Here is a 24,829-nt window from a genome sequence, read left to right as displayed (position 1 = left end):
GAAACAGGCATGGGGGTGGAAGGAGAGCTTTCTCTGATGGCGCAACAGGAATGGGGCAACCCGGACCAGACGGGAAGAATGAAAAGCACCCAGCACAGGAAGGGGACTGAGACCAACAAGATCATGCGGACACTGCTATGACTGAATTCCTTCATGCAGAAGGAGTTGCCAAGGAATGTTGGAGTTCATCCCAATATAAAGTGACCAGGACATAGTAAACAGCCAGCGTAAAGGAGGGAGACATTGGGCGTGTGCCCAAATAAGATCCATTGAGCGACAATTCATAGGCTGCGGCACACACCGGCGAAGTATAGTTTGTTTAGGGCGACAGACACTTTGCAAGTTGGGAGGGTGGGCAGTTCAGAGCTCACAGAGCAGAGTAGCAGGGAGGGGGGGGGTTGGGGAAGCAAGCAGTTTCAAATCAGAATTTAGGTATAGTTATGTTCTTGGAGCCACACGTTGGGGGCATCTGGGGTTCACACAACACAGGTCAAAGGGAGGGATCTCCCTGGCAGGGAGTAGGAGGATGCACCAAAAGGCAGGAGGGTCAGACTCTCTACAGAATCAATGATGTGACAAGGGTGGTCTGGTACAAAAGTTGACCATATGGTCCTGGAACACAAATGGGCTGGGGAGCAGGATAAAGTGCACTTTAGTATTACAGCACATTAAACACCACTCCACAGACATGGTCCTGCTTCAGGAAACACACCTAAGAGGCAACCACTATAAGGCAATGGACAGATTTGGCTACTTGCTCAAAGCACATGCAGGGTACACTACTGATGCTAAGGGAGTGGGCATTCTGGTGAAAAAAACAATACCCCTTATCATCCACCAGTTGTGGCATGACCATATGGGCTGCTATGTGGCTCTCTCGGGCACCTGGGAGGGCACCACGCTGAATCTGTGTTCCATATACCTCCCCCCTCAATTACAGGCAGCGATCCTTGCAGAGGTGGGGGATCTGCTACTAAACCTACCCTCAGGGATCCTTATTTTGGGTGGCGACCTGAATCAGACCATGAACTGCAGAGGTGGGGAGGCTCAGGACACTTTCCCAGTTTGCCGGGGCGTAGGGTCTGATTGACCTCTGGAGGGAAGGTGACCCACACACAAGACAATACACATAGTTTTCCGCGACCCACTGGAGTTTCTCCAGATTGGACTTCACTGTCACTTTGTGCGTGCATGCTCCCCAGTTCTGCGACGCGACTTTCCATGCGAGGGGTGTCTCTGATCACTCCCCGTTTGGGGTTAAACTGCTGGGCCTACAATGGGACTACACGTTGCCGGGCAGACTGAACGTCTGGGCACTGAGGGATCCAGGTAATCAGAGAGAGCCCGTGGGATGTGGCAACCTTTTACTTCTCGGAGAATCGAGGTTCAGTATCGTTGGCGGGGACATTATGGGAGGCCTTCAAGACAGTTCTGAGGGGATAGGCGCAGGTGGTCCTGGGAGTGTCAAAGAAGGATATGCGATTAGCACGTGCTACCATAGAGAGAGACATAGTCGGCCTGGAAGCGACTGCCCTCGCTTCCAACGATCCAGAAGATCGTGAGCAATTGTGACAGTGACAATCAGAGCTGAGAGCTCTGGCAGAGAACCAAGCCAGGCAACATGCCATAGCGGTTCAGCGCAGGCTGAACGATGTGGATAATAAGGCAGGCAAGCTATTAGCATGGCCCAGTGGAGAGATAGAGAGTGTACATGGGTACTGAGGGTGGAGAATTCACAGCGGGTCACACAAACGACTGGGGTAGCCATAGCAGAGACCTTAGCAGATGAATATGAAAACTTGTATACCTCTAGGACAGAAATGTCCACTGAGGATTGTAAGGATTTCCTCAGGGATATCCAACTACCAGAACTGAAGAAAGACGACAGAAACACACTGGAAGCCGTGATGACGGAGGAAGAAGTGACCCTGTCTCTGTGAGACTTGCAGACGGGGAAGGCCGCAGGCCTAAATGGGATCCCAGTCGAACTTTCCAAGGGAATGACCACTGTAATTGCCTGTCTATTACTGGAGATGTTTAAGGAAGCCAGGGACAAGGGCTGCCGATCAGCAGACCAAAGGGCAGCGACAATTGTGGTGATTTATAAGGAAGGGAGGCCTCCAGAGGTGTGTAGCTCATATAGACCGATATCCCTCCTAAATATAGAAGCCAAGCTACTAGCCAAAGTGTTAGTCAATAGGATAGTGGGGAGTAATAGGATCCTTAGTGCATCCAGATCAATCGGGCTTCATGCAGGACAGAAGTATGAAACTCAATCTTCGGCGCTTGTTTGATGTGCTACACCTGACTGCTGAGCCAGAGGTGGATCAGGCGGCCTTGATGGCACTGGATGCCAAAATGGCATTTGAATCCCTGGAGTGGAACTATGTGTTTGCAGTCCTGGAGAGACTTGGGTTTGGGCTACAGTTTTGTAAGTGGACCAGACTGCTGTATGCCACCCCCATGCCGCAAGTGAGGGCCAATGGAGTGGTGTCACGAGAATTTGACTTGGGGAGGACCACCAGGCAGGGTTGTCCGCTGTCCCCACTGTCTTTCCTCTAGCATTGGAGCCACTGGCAGCATGGATCCGTCAGGAACCCTTGGTGAATGGAATCCAAACTTTGAGAGGCTGGGAGGAACGTATATCTTTATACGTGGATGATATCCTGCTTTTTGTCATGCGGCCCTCACTGATGATAGGCAGGCTCATGCAAATATTTAGAAGTTTTGGCGACCACTCTGGATACACAATAAATTGCCCCAAGTTGGTGGTATATCCCCTGCCCAGAGGGGAACCAAGCCTCCCGGGAGATTGCGGGGCTATAGTGGTGGTCAATGGCTGGATGTTTGGGGACTATCAGGACCCGGCATACTGGTTAGAAAGACATCTGATGGGGCGGGGTGGTCCCGAAGACCTGCTACATGACATCCAACGGGAGCGGGCCCTGCCACATCACACGAGGGCAGTGACCCAGGCTTGGAAAGAGGCAACTAAATAACTGGGGTGGTTGGGGAAGCTTAGTGACCTGACCCCGCTGTGGCACAGTGATGAGCTATCAGAGGTCCGAGGCTTATTGGGATTCCAGATATGGGAGACAATTGACATAGAGCGCCTGGGTGATGTGTGGAGGGGACAGGCATTGGTTAGTTTCGAGACACTTAGAGAGGAGCACGCACTAGCACCCAGTGAACACTTTTGGTACATGCAGCTCATACACACGTTGAGGAGACACATTAGGGAGGGGGTTAGCCTGCCGGATGCTTCCCCGCTGGACAATCGAGTCCTACTGGAGCCAATTCATAAGTGGGGTACTTCTGTAATCATTAAAAAACTAATTAACAACTCCTTTGACCCGTTGCACAACTTGAAGGAGAAACTGACTTGGGACCTTTAGAGGAAGCGGAGTAGGTGGAGGCCATTGGCAGAGCCAATGACATTGCCATCAGGGCTAGATTTAGCCTGGTACAATTAAAAATCATACACAGAGTATACTACACGTGTACTCTGCTATTTAAGATTGGCAGGGCGGAGAATCCACGCTGTCTGAGGCATTGTAGAGAAGATGGCACATTCATGAATATATTATGGGAATGTTCTCACATAAAGGAATATTGGGCAGGAGTGGTCGGAGAGATGTCACACATCACTGCACTTGAAATTCCATTAGATCCTAAATGGTTAATCATAGGAATATCAGGGGAATACACCTGGATCAGATATACAGAAATATGGCTGAGACTAGTAGCCATAGTGGCAAAACGTAACATTGCTAGAGCCTGGGGGAGTGCGGTTACCTCACAAATATCGGATTGGCAACGTGATCTGGACTGGTGCCAACGGATTGAAAAGGTCATATATGAAGGTAGAGGCTGCCCCAAGAAATGGGAAAAAAACAGGGGGGCTTGGGCAACTGTCTGGGGCCCAGGCAGAGACAGCGGAATGTGGGAGGGCAGGGAGGGGGGACGAGTAGATAATGAGAGGTCTGGTGAAGGGCCACGGAAGACTGGATGATATGTTCTTTAATAATGAGGTATGAGCTAAGCAACTCATGTATGTACCCTCTATACATTGCTTGATGCGACAATATGAACCCTGTGTATGGTTTGAAAAACAATAAAAAGAAGTGTTACATTTTTTTTTTAAAGAGAATATTTGTGCACATTGTTTTGTGTGCCAGTTTGTTCTGGTTGTGATGTGTTCTGTTGTTTTTTGTATATCTGTATTTTTGGGGTCTATTATTGTAATGTGCTTTTGTTGTGTTGTACTACAGTTGTTATGTTCAGTTGCTTACTTTAGATATGTAAACAAATGCTCCCAAATTTGCAGACAAAAGCAGCAGGTCTTTAAAGTTCATTTCACCAACAACCATTTACCACTGCTAAAACTCCAGCTCTTCAAGGCTCTTTAAGACACCAGTGTGCCCCAAACTGTGGCAGAGATTATGGGGCATATTTATACTTTTTGATGCAAAACTGCACTAATGCAGTTTCGCACCAAAAGGTTTAGCACCGGCTTGTGTCATTCCTGAGCACCAGCCGGGTGCCATATTTATTGAATGGTGCAAGCCAGTGCAAAGGGTGGGCTAGAATAAACAAAACAAAAAAAAGGAAGTTAGCCGGGTGAGGCTGGCGGTATAGGATAAGGGGGTTTTGCACCAAAAAATGATGTTAGGCTAGTTAGAGGCAAAAACAAATGCCTCTAACCAGCCTGGCGTCATTTTCTGACGCAAAACCATCCATACCACATGACTACTGTCTTATAAAAGACAGGAGTCATGCCCACCACCCCAAAGGCCAGCACAGGGGACCAGTGTCCCCTGAGCATGGCCATTGCACCTTGTGCCATGCTAGTCGCCCCAAGTTGGGCCCCGATGGCACTTTAATAAAAAAAAAAAATACTTACCTATACTTACCCTACGTACCTGGGATGGGGTCCCCCATCCTTGGGTGTCCCTCTGGTGTGGTTGGGGGTGTCCCTGGGGCTTGCGGAGGGCACCTGTGGACCCATTCCATGGCATTTACCATGGAAATGGGTCCACAGGTCCCCTAAAGCCTGGTCTGACCCAGGCGTTAAATAATGGTGCAAAGTAAGCTTTGCGCCATTATTTAGCCCCTCCTCCCACCTGTGTGTCATTTTAGCACGGGGGATAAATATGGGGCAATGGGGTTAGCACCATTTTTTAGATGGGAACGCCTACCTTGCATCTCATTGACGCAAGGTAGGTTGATGCATCTGAAAAATGGTGCAAACTCCAATATTTTGACGTTAGATGAGTCTAACATCAAAATATAAATATGGAGTTAGTTTTGCGCCGACTTTGCTTAAAAAAACGATGCAAATTCAGTGCAAATGGAGTGTAAATATGCCCCTAAGTATTAAAGTAATGCCTACAGTGCTCACTTTGCATGATACAGCCCATAGTGCCTGGGGCTACTTTGCTATTTGACTCAAAACTAATCATCAAATACACCCCTTTAGTAATTTTCCATCAAGACGCAAAGCAGAGCAGTCCAAGGCTCAAAGAGATGGTGCAGGTTACAAAATCAGGACACAGGAACGATAGCAATAACAGTTGTTAACCCTATTAGTCTAATCAGTTCTTTCATCCTACAAAAGAATCAGTACTTTATTTTTATACACACAGCTAAATGTAACACATTTCAACCAACAATTGCAAACAAAAAAAAGTGCATGCGGGGAACAGAGTTTCCACAATATGCTACTCCCCGCCTAATGGGTTTGAAACAGTTTCCTAATGTACAGACCCTGCGCCCTGTCTTTTTCCAAAGGGTCTTTCCTCGCTACCATTCTTTCGCTATTAGATATGTCATGGAGCTTGTTTAGAGCCTAAACCACTGCCTACAAATTTTAGCAATCTTTTTGTGAGATAGCAAAGGGTTAATGTTTCTTTGGTTTGATTCAGATCAGCTCATGAGCCGGGAGGGCTTCACAAGTTTACCTGCTACTCCTCGTCACCCCCTTCTTCTTTCTGTGGACGCACACACAAACATCCTCTCACCAGGGTGGGTGTAGTGTTTCCTTAGGCAGCCATCTCCAGCAGCAGTGAGGCTCCCTTTAGATGCTGCTCCGTTCTAAGTGATCACACACTGCATCAATGTAGCCTCTTCTCAGTCAGGGCCTTACCCAGCATGCAACAAACCTTGCCCTCTTCCTTCTATCTTCCTTAGGGTCACAGCACAAGTCCTACACACAAAATAATGTGAGAGCCCAAGGGGGACGTGGCCAAGATGGTGGATGAAAGGGATGTGTGATAGAGAGCTCTACTCAGCTCACCAATCCGACACCATCCTGGAGACAGGTGACACCTATTAGATTGTTGCGGGGGTCACCTTAGTAGTCCCACAACTACTGGGAGCATGCTGCAGTGGTGTGCAGAGGGATCCCCGAAAAGTCCCCAATTGCAGGGCCGTGTCACCAGCTTGGCTGCAGATGGGTATTCATCCCACGATCCGATCGCACAGGTGGCGGAGTGAGACCCTGTTCAGCGGAGCAGCAGCAGATATGTGCAGGCCTGCGGACAAGTTGCTTTGGCTCCCTGCACTGCATCTCCTGCCTATGAGGCGACCATAGACTTAGCGGGCTCTCCTCCTTGTGAACTTGGCCCACATGGTCGGCCCTGGGCCATTGGGCCCCTGCTGATTCAGACCTTACAACGTCAGCCTGCAATGCCCCCTTGCTGGAGAGGATGGAGGGTGTGCCCGCCTTTGTGAGCACCTAGGTGATTCCCCTGGTGTCACAGAAGGTTGACCGGACTGGAGGACCTGAATTCCTGTGCCAACGGGGATCCTGGATGACGCAGACTTTTGGGGCCCACAAATGCTGATATGAACCCTGGATACAACTCCTCGAACTGCTACCTCTGCTAAATGAACCTTCTTATCAAGAGGATGTGTGAGTAGCTTGTGCGGCATGCCTTGGGGGGCCCTTAGGAGGCTCTGCTCCTGGGGTGAGACCAGGGTGTTCCATCTTTTTAGACACCTCACTGTCGTTCATTGTACAGCACATCAGCGCCTACTTCCTCCATTTTGATCAAGCAGTCCAGTTTGAGAGGGGGTCCTGAGGGCGGGGGTGGCATCCCACCCCATGTCAGACATTTATGCACCGGGGGCTGCGGCTGCCGCTGGGTTCTCTGGTAGGCCCACAGCTGCGGACAGGTTTGGTGAGCTGCTATAGGGCATTAGGGATGTTAAGGCCATGTCGGACCTGAAGCTGAATGCCTCAACAAATGAAATGAGCCTGCTAAGATCCGATCAGGTCAAATTGAGAGGTAGGGTGAAATCCAATGAATCCACTTTGGTGGGCCTGTGTCCCTCAATGGAAGACATGCAATCTCATTTGGAGGCCCTCCAGGCAAACGTGACACTGTTGTGCAGCAGGGTGAACAATGCAGAGGACTGCTCAAGGTGCAACAACAACCACATAGTGGGGGTGAGAAGGGCCCAAATATGGACCTTTTTCTTGAGGACCAGTTGTTTACTACTGTGGTCAATGGGGGATGTTGGGAGGTGTGTGGGACTCAGGGGGTTTGAAAGGGAGGGGATGTGCTTCTTGTATTTCCCTCATGCATTGCTGTTTCCCCCTCCACATAAAACTTTCTATCCTGGAATGTGTGGGCGATGGGGATGCCCAGACTCTGCCATCAGAAGTAATCTTATTTGAAGTGTGGACATGTTCACATAGCCTATCTCTAGGAGGCACATATGATGACTGCAGAGTTTCTTCTTCAATTCAGCACTGTTGGAGGGGACAGGTAGTATTTTAGCAACACAAAAGGATGATGGATGGAGTGCTGAAACCTTTTAATCACTAACCCACAATCACAGATCTGGGTTTAATCCATCGTTCTTCTGCTCATAATTGCACCCAAGTTTGGACCCAGCCATATGCAAATCAGTCTTGACCCTGTTCCCCATGAGAACAGTCCAGCCTGAACTGCCAGGCCAGGTCCTCCTGGTGATATTGCCTTCTGCGGCCTAAGTGGCTAGGGTATGCCCAGACGTGGGTCCCTTCCTTGCTGCTCCACCGGATTCAAGCTGGCCTGGCTGATGAAGGGTGATACCCTGAAACCGGTCCCAAGATGCTTGAATCCTGTGAAGTTGAGGACCTGATTTGGCAGTTTGACATTGACTGCTCCTATTGGGAGCAGGGTCAAGACTGATTTGCATATAGCTGGTTCTGAACTGGGGTGACGTGGCAAGCAAAATAATGATAGATGAAACCCAGATCTGTGACTGGGGGTGAGTGTTTGAAAAGTTTAAACACTCCGTCCATCATTTTATTTTGCGATTTTGATTTGTGCACCTGAACTGCCAGGCCAGGTCCTCCCTGGTGATATTGCCTTCTGCGCCCTAAGCGGCTAGGGTATGCCCAGATGTGGGTCCCTTGCTTGGTGCACCACTGGATTCAAGCTAGCCTGGGTGATGAAGGGTGATACCCTGAAACTGGTCTCAAGATGCTTGAACCCTGTCCAGGGAGGACCTGGCTTGGCAGTTTGGGTTGGACTGCTATCATTGGGAGCAGGGTCAAGACTGATTTGTATATATTTGGGTCTGAACTGGGGTGATGTGGCAAGTAAAATAACAATTGATTAAACCCAGATCTGTGACTGGGGGTGAGTGTTTGAAAAGTTTCATCACTCTGCCTGTCATTTTATTTAGTAATATTGTCAGAGGACAGGTTGTAGACACTATTTATTTGGCATATGCTCAGGGAGTGTTGATGTGGGTGGTGCTTATGATACCACATCAGATCGTGAGCCAGAAGGTTGACCCGGATAAGTATCATGTGGTGCTTGAGGGAAAGCTAGATGACGCACCCTAGCACTCTATGCACCCAACACTGATCAGTCTCATTTTCTGTATACCCTCACTCTGGCATTAATCCATGATCCTCATGCACTAAGCATATGGGGCAAAATTCTAATTGTGTGCACAACATTAACTTGGGTAGGTCCCAACCTCCACTCCATGTCACGCAGGCGGTGCGAACCACGCACTCCGTTGTGGATTGGTCACCATATAGTTGGCTCTGTGACATCTGGGTGATGTTTTCATGACACTATGGGCACCAATGTTCTCCATCACTTTGAGTCCAATGATGGCACTGCGACTGACAAGGGGATGGAGTGAAGGTGGTGGCTTTTTAAGACTGAGGCCCATATTTATACTTTTTTAGCGCCAAATTTGCGTCATTTTATGACGCAAAAGCATCGCAAACTTTCAAAATACAATTGTATTTTGTCAGTTTGCGTCGATTTTGCATTAAAAAATGACGCAAATGCGGCACTAAAAAAATATAAATATGGGCCTGAATATGGTGTGAACCTGGCCTTACACCAGGAGTTGACGGCCACAGAGGCTGACATACGTGTGGCAAAGATCTGTGCAGGGGAGGAGGGTTAGTTGATTGGACAAATTTACTACTCTTAGGACAGACAGACTTGAAAGGCTGGAATACAAAGACTATGTGGCCAAACAGCATGCGTAGAGTGACAAAGCAGGGTGTGTGCTGGCATTGTTGTTGCACGTAACTGTCAATAGGCCCCAGGTGACTGCTATCATGTCCCCAGTGGGTGACATACTTCCTGTACAGTCAGATATCAATACAGCTATTTTTTATAATTATAGTTTCCTTTATCTGGAAGATGACAGAATTGGGGAGCCCGTTTTGCCAGTTTACTTTGATGACTTGTTGATCCCCTGTCTGAACGTCCTCCAGAGCCGTGCCCTTGGTCAGCCATTGACGCTTGCTGAGGTTTGTCTGGAAATAGACCAGATGATGAATAATAAGATGCCAGGGACAGATGGGCTTCCTGTGACATTGTATTTAATATATTGGGCTATGCTCACTCTGAAGCTCCTGCAGCTGTTTCAGTCACCCTTCCCTTGTCATTGAGAGAGGCCTTGATTGTGTTCCTTCTGAAGCAGGATAGAGACCAGTTAGAGGTGCACTCCTATCGGCCTCTCTTCCTGCTCAATACAGACTGTAAAGTCCTTGGCACAGTCATAGTGAACAGCTTTTGCCGTATGTTGGTACATTGGTCCTTCAGGACTAGAATGGATTTATCTCATGGAGGAACACGTTCCTCAATCTTCATTGTCTTTTTGAGCATCTCCCTAAGTCACCTTCTACTGTGACACTTTTGTTAGATATTGAGAATGCCTTCAACACTCTGGGCTGGCCCTAGGCTGGCCTTACCTGCAGGGAGTGCTAAGATGTATAGGTCTGGTTATGGAGATATTGGGGTAAATTGATCTCCTATATATGGAAATGGTTGATAGGGTATGCACTAACAAGAAAATCTCTATACCATTTCAGGTGCTTGAGGCACTAGACAGGGATGTCAGCTCTCATGCTCATATTCGTCCTGGCCCTGGAACCGCTTGGTGGGTCTGTTTCATCAGCAGGGCCTGCAGTGGGGCATACTAAGCCATGCCTCCTGGGAGTTGATCTCGTTTTATGTGGATGACTCTTTACTATATTTCTGGGACTTCTGTAGGGTTTTACCCAGGGTGATGGAGGCGCTGGATGATTTGGGTGCCGCATCTGGCTTGAGGATAAACTGGACTGAGTCCTGCCTTTCTTCCTTGTGCTGACTCTCAGAGTCAGAGCAGGATGGACCACAGCACCCTGTGATGTTCTTGCACTACAACACCTTCCGTTACCTAGGAGTGAATGTTAACCATGCAGAGTGGGATCTGATTGATGGTAATCTGGGTAGGGCATTGTTGGGTGTGCGTCGCTCCCTGACACTCTGGAACTCATTACTGCTCTCCCAAATGGTCAGCGTTTCTTTTGAAAAAATGCTGGTACTGCCCCGATTGCTGTATTCTTTTTCAGCCTTGCTGGTCCTCCTCCCCCATCGCCTTTTCTGGTACTTGAATACCTCTCTAATGTGATTTGAGGAGCTGGGATGAAATGAATGGCACTACACACGTTTTTAGCCCTACTGGAGAGGGATTGCCTGGGCGTATCTCACTATGAGCTTTATTATGCTTCTGCACAGTTGGAGTGGCCCATGTGATAGTTGGCCACTGCCACCAATCTTGAGCAGGCCTGTGTTGTTCTGGACATAGAGGGCTGAAGCATCCTGGACTGGCTCATGGACCACAGTGCAGTGCCTTGTTGGTTGAATGCTTCACCAGAGTGGATAAGAGAAATACGTAACCTTGCAATGCAACCCACCATCATATGCATTCAGTTTGCCACTGGTGGCGCTGCCGGTGTTTTGCGAGGTTGCAGACCATCATAACACTGTCTCTTGGACGGAGGTGGGCGTCCTCATAGTGGAAGGCCTGCATGAGCATAAACTCCTGATGCCCTTCTGAGACCTCAGGGAGCACTGCAACATTAATGAGGGTCAGTTTTTGACTTACAGTGCTCTGGTGGCAGCTACTGAGGTTGCGTGGGGGCCTAAGTACCAAGCCTGTCATTTCCCCAGTGTTACAGGTATTGCTGCAGCATGGTATGGGTTGGCACATCATAACACTACTATTCAGCGGGTTTTTGGAACCTCCATGTTTTGAGGAATAAGTTGTCTCTGTCTCTTGGACATGATCTTGTGGACAGACAGTGGTCCAGTGCTTTGGAACAGGTGCTGGTGTTTCCAGGAACTCCCGTCTAAAAGACACCCAGTTCACTTACATGCATCAGATGTATCTGACCCCTTTGCAACTTCATGGCATCCTCCCGGGTGTAATCCAAAAGGTCCCTGATGCCCCTGCCTCAGGCTGACTTTTATCATATGGTGTGGGCCTGTCCAGAGATTGAACGTTACTGAAGGGAGGCCATCTAGATCCTGACTGACATCATGAGCCATCCCTTACGGTTTGATTCACTCCATTTTTTGGGGAAACACACAAGGTGTGTGGTGGAGTAGGGGGAACAGGTCTCTTATGGTCTATTCAATTTTTGCAAGTTAGGCGATTGCCTTAGTGGGTATGGAGGGATGGGTGCGACAAATGAATAAGCCTGTGAGGGAGTTCCCTTTACGGACTAGGTGGTCTGACACACATTCTAGTGTCATGCTTCATTATATAACCACCTAGCCCCACCTAGGTAAGATGATACTACCTGGGGGGACTCAACCTCATTGTTAAAAGAACTTCAGAGGGAGTGCTGAAATTTTATCTTGCTGGATATTACAAGGGATCCAGTTAAGAGTAGTGATAGATAAAATTACCTTGCAAATCACCTGTTTGGTTTGAAAATGTAATATCGGTGTTTGTAGATAAGGTTAAAAGGGGGGATGGGGACACCTTTGAGTATAATGGCTCAAGGTGTTTAAAAGGTGGGGACCAACATGTTTCTGCCCGTGCTAAGAGCCTAGACGGTCTGGGGCATTCTTCAGGGTCGAAGTTCCCTAAAAATGTGGAGCTTGACTGAAACGCTCATTGAGGAAAAGTGAGTGCTCAAAAGGAAAATGAGCCTACCTGGTTATGCTTAAGGGCTATGGCCTAAAAGAGAAATGCAATCAGAATTCAAAAGCCATGAAATATCTATGCCACATCACTCCAAACCACATCACACTAAGAATGTCAACATCATGCCGTGGAAAATACACACATACATGCAAAAGTTGTAATGTCTTTGACAAGGGCAGCTTGTTCTTGTTTGTCTTCCCCTGTACGAACAAGGCAGATAGCCTCTGGTCTGGGAACTGACGGAGGGGAGTTGCCCCTTGTAGTCACACTGTATGAGGGAAAAACAGGTTATAACAAGGCAAAGGCAGGTAAAGGTAAAAATGCAGGACGGGGATTGCAAAGACTCAGTTCGTAGGATGGGATGGTTTAGTGTGTTCCCCTACCGGTACTGATAGGTAAGGCGTCATCATTATCAAGGGAAAATGCTGTTATGCAGTAGAACTTATCAATCTGCTACAAGACAGACAGTGGGTATTTATCTTAGAGAGAAGCCTCCCCCCGGGGGGGGGGGAGTAACTAAAATACATAAATAAGATAGACAAACATGCAGAGGTACTTATCTCAGAATAGGATCAAAGTGGCCAGCTGGGGAAGTCACAGACTTACTACTCCAAAGGCAGCATCTCGATTATGCACCTATGTGGTCCGTGTCCCAGCCGCTTGCTCAATGAGGCCGGGGCATGGAGAACTTTAAATAATAGATCTTAGAGGGATCGTTAGTGCCTCATTTAGATCACGTGTGCCCCTCAGCTGGGGAGCAGTTGCTGCCTGACTTCCCGGTACCCCGGCTGCCGGGAAGGCGAGTCCCTGTGGCAGGGCGAGCTGGAAACAAGCTCTGTCACGTGCACAAACCTGTTGTGTTTTCGCTCCTCTTCCTGTACAGTTCACTCCCTATAGGGGTCCTACACAGACATTGTGGATGCTTCACCCCATGTCCTGTTTGGAGACTTGGTGGATTTTGGCCCATGGGCTACATCACTGGGTACCTTTCTGTATATTGGACGTGAGTCATGCCTTGTTTCGCCGAGAGTTGTTATCCTGTGATCTTGTGATACATTGTTTGTATGGATTGTTCACTACTGGTGCCCTTAAATGTCCGCACACTGTTCGCTCTGTTTGAAACTTTAAAAAAGAGCTACTTTGGAAAAATGAAAAAAAGAGCCCAAATGTTATTTCTTTGCCAAGAACAGTGCCAAGAAGTTACTGAAGACTATGGGCCGTATTTATAGGCCCCTAGTGCCACAGGAGCGTCACTTTTAGTGATGCTCCTGTGGCACTAAGCACAGCACTGTATTTACCAGGTGGCGTTAAGCCACTTTTTGTGGCTTAATGCCACCTTGTAAATACGGCTCCTTCCCACACAGCACTGTGCGTGGAAGGGGCGTGCAATGGGTGTTGCTGTGGGCGTGCCACAGTAACACCCAGTGCATTTTGATGCTGCTTCAGATTTATGAAATCTCATAAACCTGAGGCAGCACCAAAATCTAACACCACCCCTGGAGGGTGGTGTTAGCAGGGTGCAACAAGGAGGAATACTTTTATTTGAAAATGACGCTTTGGCACTTCTGTGTGTGGTGCATTGTGAAGCACACACAAAAGTGCCAAAGCACCATTAGTGATTGTTTATGTACAGGAAGGGACACCTTCCTACACATAAACAATCACACCCCTCAACACAGTCATCCTTGCACTATGGTGCAAGGATGCCTGCGTTGGCGCTGGCAGCTAAATTTAGCGCCAGCACAGGGGGAAACGCAGGTGTGCTCTGTATTCCCTTAAATATGGTGCATCCCTGTGTTTCTAAAGTGACGCAGTGCTGCCAATTTTGGCGCAGCACCACCCAGCGCCACTTTTCTTTAAATCTGGCTCTATGTACTTAAAGAGGGAACAAGTGCTCTCCACACCACTGGCCAGTGTGTTTCTAAATTTGCTCCGCACGTGGCTGAACGTCTGTGCCATCCAGATCTCTCTGGTGTCTCATTGCTTGCGGTCGCCTGGAGGTGTTTCAGCAAGCTGCCTGGACCACCATACATGAATGAAGTTGGCTTGACACTGGAATCCAGCTCAGAACAAAGGATGTCAAACATGGGCTTAGTTTACCAAACGCCATGACTTTTTGAAAAGGGGTGCAGACAAGCTCTTTAGCCATTCCCTCTAAAGATGGTTATCTGTCTATCTGATGTTACTTAAGGTTACCAATCTAAGATGAAGTAAAGTTTTTTCCTGTAATGTCAGTTCGTTTTGAAGCATATTATACGAGAGGCATTCATAAGAGGAAGATGTATTGTAACTAATTTGTTCTCTTATTTTTCATTGTATTATTCACTTCCTTGTTTCTATTTTTTTACCAGTTTTTTGATTCTAGTATCCCTATAGCATTTTCTGGATGCTACTCCTATAATCTAATCCTATCATTCTTGCTGTGCTTCTGTTGACCTGCCTGTCTGGGAAGTTTGGTGCTTTTCTTATTTCTTTACCATAAATTCCTATCTTCAGTCAAGAGCTACAAGATTGCTAAGGAGGGATTTTCAAATTTCTTGTTTTTTGTTCTAGCTGGGACCCCTCTTAACAGTACACTAAACACCTTTCACATATACTGTTTTGTGTAGAGTGGCACAGTGGCTACTGAGAGGAGTCACCCTTTCCTCAGGCAAATAGAAGCAAACTTAAAAAAGACTCTACAGACTTTCTCAGTGTCCAGTCCTTGACACTACTCTGTACACATGCTAATTCCTGACAATAATGAGGGTGACAGGGGAACTTCTGCAGGTGTCCAGTGTGGAGAATACTTCTTCCCTAGTGTCCTCTACCTAGAATCCATAGGCCTAATGCTAATAAGAGTCAATAACTTCAAAAGGCAGTACTACTGAAACTGCTGGACGCAGTCAAGATAATTGTACTTCTCCCACATTTCTAAAGGTTGTGTTCAGGAAACCGTACAACATGACTGAAATACTTTTATGTGGTATGAATTCCCTAAAAAAAGTATGTGCTAAGTTCAAGCCGTATCAACAATTTCAAAGTAGAAAACACAAAACAATAACATCTGCAAACCAGTTTATAAAAACTGAGAAAAATATAATAAGCAAAAATACACCAAGATCATCAGAATAGGTTAAGGGAAACTGAAGATATGGCTTTTGAAGGCTTCTAGTAAAAAAACACATAGAAAAAGTCAGTCACTATGGAAAAAACAACAGTTTTTTGGTGGACTGGGACCTAGGTAACTGTCAGATACACCAAGCAGGTTGTCTTGGTCAAAGGTTTTACCTTCAGACTTAGGCCCTGATTTAGAGCTTGGCGGATGGGTTACTCCATCACAAACATGGCACAGGAAGACTACCAGCCTTCACCCCAGCAACCAGCTGAGCTGCTCCCCTGAATCTTTTCAGGCACCCAAGAACCACTGCAGAAGACTCCGGACTGCCAAAATTACCGCCAGACAGCACCATTGCACCTGAGCCTTCTAGCCTGTGTTGAAGTGGGCCAATGGTGCCAACCTGGTCCCCAGCCTCTTCGGAGACAAGATCCATTGTGGGTTTCCCCACTGCGACCTTCACTCCGACACCTGCCATCTCGTTGTACAGGCCCCCTCAACTGCGACCACCTTTGGTGATGGCAACCCTGACGGTCCGCTGCACCTCTACACCGGGACACCTTGGACCAAGAAGAAGAGGATCACTGGTGTCTCCACATCCCCCAGACTCGTGAGACTTGAGCCAACTTGTTGGTTCATCAGAACTGGTCCCCCAGTCCTCACCTGCAGCCTGATTCAGGAAGCCCTCTTCCACTGCAACCGCCACCAGTGATGGAAATCCCACGGTCCATGAACCCTCTACACAGAAGAGAAAATGACCACTGGTGTCCCTCTGTCCCTGAGTATTGCAAGACCTGAGTCCCCTCAGTAACTCACCCAAACCAGTCACCAAGTCCTAACCTGCAGCCTCTTTTTGCAGTGACCAATCTCCATAGGAATGGATTGGGGAACCAGGGCTGTTTTGCACTCCGCACCCGGCTGCCCCTGTGCAGCTGAGGGTGTACTGTAGGTGCTGCCTTGAACCTTGTCCACTGTTCACCTTAACTCCTGGAGGTTGATCTTGTAAGTCGCTGTACTCTACCTATTTGCAGAACTTGTTTTTCTTCCTTAGGATAACATTGAAGAACTCAAAAATTGCACTAAGTATCCACTTTTTAAAGCAAAAAGAATCCCCATTTAAAAATGTACTTACCTGAACAATTTTTCTCTGGTGCCAAAACATATATATATAGATACTTGCTACGTTTATAAATTGATGTGGATCTCCTTTTTGAGTCGTGTGTCTCATTTATTGACAATTATGTGTATCTGTGGATGTCTCGCACTCCTCTGTATTAAGCCTAAGGCTGTCAGACCACCCTCCCCCTAAATAGAGCACTTTGAAACAGCATAGCAAGCCCTGTTCACTCACTGGGAAACGCCTAGACCCTTTACATGGCATTCACATACCACACTCTCTAGGAGGGTATTGGTTATGAATAGGAAAAGCCCTGTTTGGTATCCCCAAGTCTAAAGAGATGGTGCTAAGACTGGTCTTCGTTTTGCCAACAGTTCCCGTCCACTCCCAGATGGGTAGTCCCTGCTATGTGGTCAGCATTTAACACCCACTGGCCTTTCCTGGGCCCAGAGACAAGCCACTGCCCTCTGAGTCAGAGGTGTCTGCTCTCCCAGCCAAGTATATATATTTCAACTCAGGGGGCATAGTGAGTGACAGTATTAGGTTTAAGTCAGTTCTGGCTCTGGTAGCCTAAAGACCATTTTTACAAAGTTTCCTGCTAAAAAAATCTGACTTCACCATTAAATTGGACTTTAAAAACTAAACAGGATATAACTTTGAAGCCTTTTTTCTATCTCTTTTTTAAGTGGAGATGGAATCAAAAATGTCAGTCCCACCTAGCCCGGCCTACACAGTAAAATAGCTTTTGGGTTTCATTTCATTGTGAGGGCCACTAACCTCAATATGTGATGTACCCTACATTTATAAATTAGCATCCTGCCACATGGGCCTACTAGGCACCCTTGAGGAGTGATTTATGAATATATACAATAGGTTCTTCCTACACAGCAAAGTCATTTTTCCCTCCCATGTGTCACTGCAGTACATTTAAACTGCATCCTTATCAGAGCACAATGGTGCTTCTGGCAGAAAAATATTTTTGCCATACGTGTAGGAAGTGTAAATACACACTGCAGACCGCATATGCATTTAACTTTCTATTTCATAGATGCATTTTAGGGGACATTTAAAGTGTCTGAATAGAGAAGGTAAATAGGCTACATAAGGAGTTCTAATGCATAGCATGTTTTAGAGGAGAAGCGCAGGCACATTACTTCGTTTAGCAGTGGTAAAGTACACATAGTTCTAACGCCAGCAAAAACAGGGCCCAGAAAAAATGAAAAATCTGGGATTACAATGCAGAAAAAGCAAATGTGTAAACTTACCATTAATTGTTTGTGCTTTTTCAAACTATGGGGGGGGGGCAACAAAGGACCAAGACAGACTCATCTCGGCCCTCCATTTTGGATAGCTAGCCTCACAAGGTATACTATGATGGAATCCTTTGCCCATTAAGGGAGGCACAAACCAATAAGATCCTCAGTTACCCTACATCAGTGGTTCCCAACCTTTTGACTTCTGTGGACCCTCACTTTCTCATTACTGGAGCCCGGGGACCCCCAATGAATGTTTATTGGAATTCGGGGACCCCCCCACTGAGTCATTACTGAAAGCTGGGGACCTAATCTGTTAATATTATTTAATTTTCTAAGCAGTCACGGACCCCCAGGGGTCCCCGGACCACAGGTTGGGAACCACTACCCTACATCGTGAATGCAAAGTGTAGATGCATTCTCTATCCATGTTCCACAAGTATGAAACAAAGAACTTGGGTGAAAGAAGCTAGCCGACATTTGAAATGCAGAGGAGAGGGAGCATATCTCATCTAAAGGTGATAAGACAAAAAGGGCCTGACCCTTCCAATAGAAATTAATGTTGCCACTATGGCCAATCTCTCCCAGCCTGACGAGACGGTAGTAGTCACTCTCCCCATTAATGATGAACTTTGGTTGCTCCTCACAGCCCCAGAATGCTCGTCTGTGGTCTCCGTCCATTTACAATTTAGTCCTCAGTGGAAATGTTATTGTCGGGGTCACAGAAACCAAAATCCAAAGTCCTGTTTGATATTTCATTATTTTACCAGCAATAAAATAAACAGGAAGAGGGCATGTTCTTCAGATCAATGCCCAGCAAGCATTAATAATGTAATTATTAAGCATGGGGATCTCAGTTTATTTTTTGGTGCCGTACTTGCCTGCCTGTCCCTCTCTAGTTTTTGTTTCTGAGCCAGGAATGTTTAACATTGAGGTTAGAAATGTTTCATTATGCTTCCTGGGTGTTGTCATCTTTAGGGAGCCAGGCTTCCTCAGAGATATATTAGTGACTTACTATTCACCTGGATCGGGCCCTCGGGTACAACTACAACCCCAGCTTCGGAAACAATTAGAAGTCTGCAAAGTTAAAAGTTCGATAATTAAAACATTTTTAAAGAATGGTGTCTGGCTCTATTACTAGGAAGCGTTGTCCCATGGCAAGTGTGAGTAGAACATCAGCAGAACATAGCTGGTACTTTATTTATTTGAGTTTCTATATTTCTTTTCATACCCAAAGTGAATCACAAACTGTAATGAAATAATACAATATAGTTATGAAAATATTAGAATATAGGAAGCATAGAAAAGCAGAACAATGACCGGAAGCTGGAAAACCAGGACACACAGATGAGCATAATTGGCATGATTTGAAGGAAAACATAAGAGGTTGTACAAAAAGTCAAAGCCCTAGCCTTCCAGAGTGAGTGGGGATATCCCATCCTGATGACATCTAAATGTTAACAAAAGCTGAAATGACCCACGACGAATCTAAATTTAGTCATCACTCAACCAAGTCGCAGTCCGTGAAGCACTCAATGAAAACCCCAGAAGAAAAGAAAAGGAAACGCAGCACAACCACAGATGGCAAAAAGGATGGGCCCGATGAAAAGACCTCCCAGAGGTCTACAGATCACACAGGTCCACAGACACCTGACACAACATATTCTGGGTTTGAGTGGATAACAAGGAAGGCGGTGGAGAGCATCACCCTCACTGATGAAAGAGGACGGCAAGCATGATCTTGGGAACAAGCTCCAAATCTGAGTGGTGGCGCTGGAAGCAGGCATTTCGAGTGCAGTACAGGGAAGATGCAACTTTCTGTCGGTCAGAGCCAGTATGTATTACAATGCTACGAACTTCACTCCAGACTGAGCTTGCCACCTGGAAAGGGTCACTCACCGCCACAGATTCTGATCATTTTGTGTACCAGGCCCTTCCAAGGCCATCTGGCTGCTTCAGAACCAGTTGCAGACTCACTGAGACATACAACTATTTATCCATTAAACAGTCAACATTCATGTGCTCACTTCTTTGGAGCTCGAGTACTGAACAAAGGTGGGCCAGTGCAGCAGCTAAATGCTGTGCAGAGGACTACATGCACTCTCCACAAGCTTGTCTGGCTCAGGTATCTCAGAGCAACTTGAGGAATAGCCGTTAAAGGATTCCTGCGAGCTCCATTGTGGGAGCATCAGGGCAATTTCTGCCATCTACCACTTTCTGCCACAAAATGAACGCCATATATCATCTCCCGTTCCAAGACTTCGATGCTGCAGAGCAATGATAGCACTCCTTTGGCAAACTAAGGACCTGTAATGGATTACCCGCTTCCTGCTGTGTAATTTATTTCCTGAAACATAACTCTCCACCGTTTTCTCCTAAGTTACCACCACACCACAATGCAACTGGACTGGGTGAGCTACTTGCTTCTGACATTAAGGGATCTTTGGCATTGCAACATTTTCTGGGAAGCTAACTTTTGAAGCTGCTTGTATTCTTTTTCTGTTTTCATGTCAGAATTTGCCTTGGTTATTTTGCGGTTGCCGTATCCTTTCAAATGTATTCCCATTCACTTTGCCGTACATTACATAGCGACATCTCTGACATGCCACACATACAAATAGATTTTACAGTATAATTAGTAGTTAGTTTGATAAAGACTTTGGTAAATTGTTGGTGGTCCAGAAAAGATAGGTGACCATGAATGTGTCAGTGAAGGACTTGAACATTTATTTTCTTGCCAGACTTTTCCCCTTCGGGCATACATCCGTCTTCTGCAAGGTTATACCAGTCTAAAAAATCAACTACTCCAGGTACATAGCTATCTGCTGTTATGTTATACCAGTCTATAAATTCAAATACTTCAGGTACTTTTTAGAAATAATTTTTGACAGACAAAGGCAATCAAAAATAATATTAAGATTGCGAGGAGCTGTTTAATACATTTCTTTAAGTCTATTGATCCTTTCAAATGCAAAGAAACAGTTAATTACAAACACACAATTTCCTATAAAACGTTCTGGACCCATATTCATCTCAGCCTCCGCTGGAGGACTTTTAGGTATGTGCAGTCACTCGTCCATGGGGTCTCAGTGTGTAGTTGACTACTAGATAGTATGCTTATGTTCACTATCCATAGGCATTGTTGGGACATCAACGGATATTTGTGCATTATATCATCTTGTCTGTGAGGAAGGGCCTCTTTTTGACGTAGGTAGCCCCCAATTTTTGCCTGATGTATGATGTAGCCTAGAAATTGTAGTGCCCAGGGTCCCTGTTAACCAGGTTCCCTGGGCCAAAGCGTTTTCCCTAAAACTGTTGTGAATCATTGGCACGACTGGATACACCTTTAGCTACCTCAATAAGCCCCTAGTAAAAGGTACTTAGGTACCCAAGGCATGGGTACTATTGGTAGGTCCCTGGGGCCAGCAGCACTAATTGTGCCACCCTCTATGGCCATGCACCCAGATACACCAGGTCCTACCATTGTAGGCTGAATACTCTGGGGCAAGCCTAAAACACAAATTTGACATGGCACACTGCCCGTGTGCCCTGTCCATCATATACTGCATACACTATGGATAAGACTCTCCTCTGGCAGGCCTTCCAGCCCTATGGCAGGGTGCATCGTAATATATGTGAGGGCATAGCTGCATGAGCAATATGCTCCCACTGTGTTCTTGTCAAACCTGGAATATAGTGAGTGAACATAGCAGCCATTTTAATACATGACTGGACACTGGTCAATATGAGTTTCCCAACTACATAATGGCTACTCTATGATGGCCACTCTGAACCCTGGGTTGTTTAATATCAAACAACTCAGAATGATAAATCCAAACTAATACCAGTATTGGATTTATTCCAAAATGTACAGAGGGGTCGCCTTAGAGGTTCCCCCTGCAAAAACTAACTACCCTGGCATAGTTGCTGACTGGTCCTATCGAGACTGCCATGGCCAGACGTCAATCTACAACCTTGGGGGAGAGATCCGTCTCTCTGGATTGTAGAACAATGCCCTTCCTGGGTGGAGGTGCTAACACCCTCTCCCTCAGGAATGTGCACTTCGCTGGTGGCGAGCTTCAAAGGGCTTACTGCCTTTGAAACTCGACCCCCAGGCCTGCTGCTAAGAGCAGATGGTCACCCCAATGCAAACCCCATTTTTGCCGGGATGCAACCGTGGGAAAATACACAAAGGGTAGGAGGAGTGCCCCCCCCCCCGGCATGCACCACCCCTAAGGTGTTGCCTGTGGGTTGGGCACTCCATATCACTTTTCTCCATCTTGGATAGAGGAAAAACAGCCAGTCAGGTGTAGGGAAGGGACCCCTCCCTAAGGAAGTGGTCACTTAGTGGGCGTAGATTAGATTTGATGGACAAAAGACCAGCACCAAGAAGATTCAAGGCATGAGAACTGTGGACCTGCTGCACAAAGAAAAGGTGGCAACCCCTGCCAGCTGCACCCAGGACCTGGCAATCACTGCTGAGGAGCTGCTGGACAACTGGAAAAACTTCAAAGAACCCCGGAGGACCTCTAGGCTTTGAAAATTGCCAATGAACTCCCTCCAGAGTGGAGGTACTGCTCTAAAGCAACAAGAAACCAGCAAGCCAGTGAGGGTCACTTCACTGACCAGCCACTAACTCCTGAACCGGACAACACAGGGACAAACCCTGCTAATGTGCCAAGTTTGGTGGCACTGTGCCCTCCAGTGGTTAAACCATGCCAGTACTCTGGGTGTTGCTCAGCTAACATCGGACACCCAAAGAAGCAGCCCGCACAGGACTGAAAAAGGACCAGGAGGAAGCCCCAGTTGAGTGACTTCAGGAATACCCTGGACCTCCCACCAAAGTGCGCCTGTTGTCAAGCAAACGACCCTTGAACCAACATACCTCCTGTTCCTGGGGGCATCCTGTGTGCAACTTCTGGCTCACCGATTCGCTCTGCACCCGGCCGCCCTGTGCCCTGCACCAAAGAACCTTCTGTGCCCTAAGAGTCTCCCACCCCTTGTGACCTTGACACTCCAAGGGGACCCCAAGAAACCATCTTTAAACTTACCTGTGCAGTGCTTTTCCAAGTGCTCCCTCACAGTGGCACTGCACCAGAGACCTTTCACCACTGCTCTCGCCGTAAGTGGGAGCTGCCTGAACTTCTCCAGCTTGCACAGTGTGCTCACCAACTACCTCAACCAACCTGCAAAAGACTAACTTGCCTAACCAACTGTACGATTTTATATGTATTTTTAAAGGTGACCATCCATTGATTTCTGTGGTGCGTAATTACGCATGAAAAGACTATTTTTATTAAAACTTCAAAAATTCATATCTTGAAAAGTACTTAACCAATTTTGATAATCTTGGTCTTAGTGGTCATATCTGAAGTATGTTTTATAAATTGTTCTTGAGTTATTTTATTGAGTGTGTGAGTTGCAGGATGGATACTGTGAGTACAACAAATGCTTTGCACTTCTCCAAGATTGGCCTAACTGCTCGACCAAGCTACCTTAAAAATTAGAGCATTAGGTGATCTAGTTCTACCCCTGTAAACCAGCGAGTGGTAGCCTGGACCCCCTGCACAGTGTGCCAAGCTTTGCACACTACATAGAGGGCCAGTCTCCTACATTGACAAATCACTGCAGAAAGTCTGGTTAACTGTCCCAAGTCTTGGGAGTATTTGCAGGGATAATACATTTCAGTGGCACTGACTGTTGTTTAATTGGGATTGTTCTTTGTTTGCAGGTGCAGGATTACATCTAGCAAAGGAAGGCGTTATGTACTGGAAGATTTGATGAAAAACCAAAAGGGCCGCCTCCCAAGAGATCCTCCTATTCTGCCGGCAGCCGTTTGCCAGACTGCTCAAACCGGATGCAGCCCCTCAATTTCAGAGCAAGTTGAGAAGCGGGGGGTGAGGCCAGGCACAACAGAAGCGCGGCGGGCCTATCTCCAGCTCTCCAGTCCCATCCGGCCAGTCATCAGACCAGCCACTTGCAGATCAGGACTTCTCAGAAGCAGGTGCCTCAACGGTGCCCAGATGCAAGTACAACAAAGGCCAAATGTGATGCAATACCCCCACCTCCCAGTAGAAGAAACCCTTTGTGTATGCGGTGTGGTGTGCATGCCTCCTCGGTCCACTGCTGAGCTGCAAGCTTGGCCGCAGTTCAGAAAATCCAAAACTGAGCTTCATGTGTACCTGCCCAATGGAGGGCTGCCACAATCATACACCGGAGATTATGAATCTCTGGATGAAGGTTTCATTGAGGAGGCAGATGAAAAACTCTCTGCACTCAGTATACAGGATAAACACAACCAACAGTGAACAACTCAGATAACAGAAGTGTATGTAAGTCAGACAACGTGGTTCCGATGGCATCAAATTATCAGCATCAATTAGAACCAAAAGCTACAGACAAAAGTCATATAAGGAAAACATAAGATTTTCGTGAATTTTGTGACAAACCCAAACTGTGTATCGAAAAAAAACTTTTCAAAAGAGAATGGAAATATACACTGCTTGAAAACTAACGCATTGAATAACGTCTTAATTACTGTGTTCTCATATTGACTGCACTTTTGAAACTGTATGTTTTAATATGTCTCAAACATATGCTTGGTTACTCTGATAGATGCCATAAAACCAAAGATGACCCAATGAAAATATTACATCTTTAGTATTTGTGTAATGGCACATAAATGTTGCAAGTAGGAAAATGTTGCTGTGGCATTACTGGGGTCTGACAAGGGCCATGCAGGTATAACGTGCTCATTGCATTTTCTGCTTATTTACATTCCATTTAATTTCATATATTCATTTATTTGAGTACACATTTATCATTTATAAACACACCTTGCATTTAGTATTATTTGCACGTGTATACCATATAACATTTATTTTATTGCAGTTTGATAGCTTGACAAACTTCAAAGTA

General features: G+C 46.6%; 1 protein-coding gene across 1 annotated transcript in view; it reads left to right on the top strand.

Moving 5' to 3' along the window:
* LOC138283272 (uncharacterized) overlaps positions 1-24,485 on the top strand; it is a 43,482-nt gene extending 18,997 nt beyond the window's left edge. Inside the window, exon 2 of the mRNA XM_069221293.1 lies at positions 23,643-24,485. Within this exon, the coding sequence (XP_069077394.1) occupies positions 23,643-24,219 (577 nt within the window). The 3' untranslated portion in view covers positions 24,220-24,485. The remainder of the gene's footprint in view (positions 1-23,642) is intronic.
* The last annotated feature ends 344 nt before the right edge of the window (positions 24,486-24,829 follow it).

This window comes from Pleurodeles waltl, chromosome 3_1, assembly GCF_031143425.1.
Source record: "Pleurodeles waltl isolate 20211129_DDA chromosome 3_1, aPleWal1.hap1.20221129, whole genome shotgun sequence".
In the NCBI taxonomy this organism is placed as follows: domain Eukaryota; kingdom Metazoa; phylum Chordata; class Amphibia; order Caudata; family Salamandridae; genus Pleurodeles; species Pleurodeles waltl.
This window is presented reverse-complemented; position numbering and strand designations above follow the sequence as displayed.